The sequence below is a fragment of the Apium graveolens genome, chromosome 9 (genome assembly GCF_009905375.1).
Source record: "Apium graveolens cultivar Ventura chromosome 9, ASM990537v1, whole genome shotgun sequence".
Lineage (NCBI taxonomy): Eukaryota > Viridiplantae > Streptophyta > Magnoliopsida > Apiales > Apiaceae > Apium > Apium graveolens.
Genome location: NC_133655.1, coordinates 205,279,695 through 205,282,199, shown reverse-complemented (window position 1 = coordinate 205,282,199; position 2,505 = coordinate 205,279,695). Strand labels below are relative to the sequence as shown.

At 43.5% G+C, this 2,505-nt stretch overlaps 1 protein-coding gene across 1 annotated transcript; it reads right to left on the bottom strand.

The window, feature by feature from the left end:
- Positions 1-452: 452 nt before the first annotated feature.
- On the bottom strand, positions 453-866 carry LOC141685886 (uncharacterized). Its single transcript, XM_074490962.1, has one exon. It carries the CDS (start codon positions 864-866, stop codon positions 453-455), a length of 414 nt encoding a protein of 137 aa, XP_074347063.1.
- Between the last annotated feature and the right edge of the window lie 1,639 nt (positions 867-2,505).

Genomic DNA, 2,505 nt, shown 5'->3' with positions numbered 1-2,505 from the left:
ATATGGGCTCGCATCGCGGCTATCCTTAACTTTTAAGTTAGTTTGTGGTCACCTCTCCCTATCTTCATCTTTAATCTGCTTTGTGCTTATTATTTTCCCAAGTGGGCCGGGGCCCAGCTCGTTTCATAGACTTGTTGTGAAGCGGGTCGGGGCACAGCTTGACTTATGATTTTAACATGTTAATAAAACAATTGTTTGTCCTCACATGGGCTCCCAAGGATGGGCTCCCCTACTGGGTATTTTAATCTACTAACAGAACTTAAAATATCAAGGGCACAAATAGATATCAATCGTTTATTCATAGATAATGAAAAGTGAAAGGAGTACATGCTTGTGGTCTCAGGGAGGCATTTATATGGCACTACCCCCCAAGACTTAGGAATATTTTAAGATAATACTAAGTCTGAGGAGAAATAATATTACTGATAATACTTGCGGAGGTGTTCCGCGTTTCAGGCTCTCGGAATCAACTTTTCTTGCATATCATTGAGGTGGTGGGTTCCCTCCCAGAGAACTGATTTTAACTTATAGGGTCCTTCCCAATTTTCCCCAAAGACTCCGTGACTCACCACCGTGGTGTTTGGAATGACCTGGTGTAGGACCAAATCTCCCACCTTAAAAGTCTGGGCTCGAACCTTACTGTTGTACTGCCTAGCTGTCCTCTGTTGATATGATGCTATCCTGATCTGAGCATCTTCCTGAGTTTTATCAATCATATCCAAATAGAGTCGATGGTCGACCTCATTTGCCTCTGAGTCATAGTTGTCCCTCCGAAAAGATCCCGCCCCTACCTCAACGGGCACCATAGCTTCACACCCATATACCAGAGAAAAAGGGGTCTCTCCAGTTGTAGTTCGGGGAGTCATGTTGTAAGACCACAGGACCTGGGCGAGCTCCTTCGGCCATGTCTCTTTCTTCCCTTCAAGCTTTTCCTTCAAGGTGTGCTTAATGATTTTATTAACAGCCTTCGTCTACTCGTTGCTTTGGGGGTGGCAAACTGCACTAAAACTCTTCTGAATCCCCAGCTGTTCACAAAATTCTCACATTTCCTTGCTATCGAACTGTTTCCCGTTGTCAGATTTCAACTTGTAAGGGATGCCATAGCGACACACAATAGTCCTGTGCACAAATTCCTTGAGCTTTTTTTCCGTGATAGTGGGTAGAGGCTCGGCCTCTGCCCACTTAGTGAAGTAATCTATCACAATAACCGCATACTTGACTCCTCCCTTGGCCTTCAGGAGTTCTCTAATCAGATCAATTCCCCACATAAGGAAGGGCCAAGGGCTCATGAGGGATGTGAGGGGAGCCATGGGGTTGTTATAGTAATTGGCATATCGCTGGCACTTATCACAGGACCGAGATAATTCAAAGGCATCTTTTTTCATCGTTGGCCAATAGTAACCTTGACGGAAGATTTTCTGAGCAAGAGAGTTACCCCTCCAGTGATTGCCACAAATGCCTTCGTGTACTTCCCTAAGGATATAATTACACTCCTCCCTATCTATGCACTTGAGGAGGGGCATACTGAACCCTCTTCTGTATAGGACCCCATCATATATCATGTAGCGGGCTGGCTTGTATTTTATCCTTCTTGCCTCATTCTTTTCGTCTGGGAGTGAACCTTTTTTTATGTAGGCTAAGATAGATGTCATCCACGTGGGGTCGAGGTTATCACTGAGGATGCCCACCTCATGCTCGGGCACACTAGGCTGCCTCTGTATGTCAAGGGGCACGACCCCTAGCAGAGTGGCCTCCTGGCGTGAGCCGAGTTTTTCTAGCTCGTCCGCGCCTTCATTCTGCCCATGAAGGATTACTTCCAACCTCACCTTGTTGAACATTGCGATTATCCTCTGCGCACACTTCAGGCAAAGCTCCGTTCTCGGCCCCTTAGCTTGATACCTTCCGTTTATCTGATATACCACAATCATGGAGTGTCATGCCCCGACTTTACAATATATATTATACAAATTATTACAATAGATAACAAAAGAAAGTAAATACAACTGAATCCAAGATCTTACAGTTTAGGGTTTGGAACAGCCCAACACTATTAACTATTTCAACCTGATTTCTAATATCGAGTCTTCACACAAATCGATCATTAATCTACCTGAGCTCGAACATATGCATCGGCATCACAAGTCTTACGTGTTGTCTGCTTGAATCTAACCATATCTGCTAGCTGAAATATCAGGGTGAAAGGAAGTAGTGAGCCAAATGCTCAACAAGTGCTATACAATACAATACAATACATAAATTGATATAAAAGAATAACAATGTGAAGGTAGATCTAATAATAGCAAGAGATAAACTTTTGAGTGATGGCATCATTTATTTGTAACAAAACAATTCAAAACCATTTCTTTATCAAATCCATTTTATGACGCTATGGATTATAGCCGGTGATCAGCCACGAAGTAATCCCGAACCTAGCTGGGTTCTAGAACATTAATGGGATCCCTAGGCAACTTTTAACCCTACAAATTAAGAGCGGAAAGGACTTGC

Bases quoted from the DNA above. Each gene is read 5' to 3' on its own strand.
- LOC141685886 (XM_074490962.1), bottom strand. From the start codon at position 866: ATGACTCCCCGAACTACAACTGGAGAGACCCCTTTTTCTCTGGTATAT.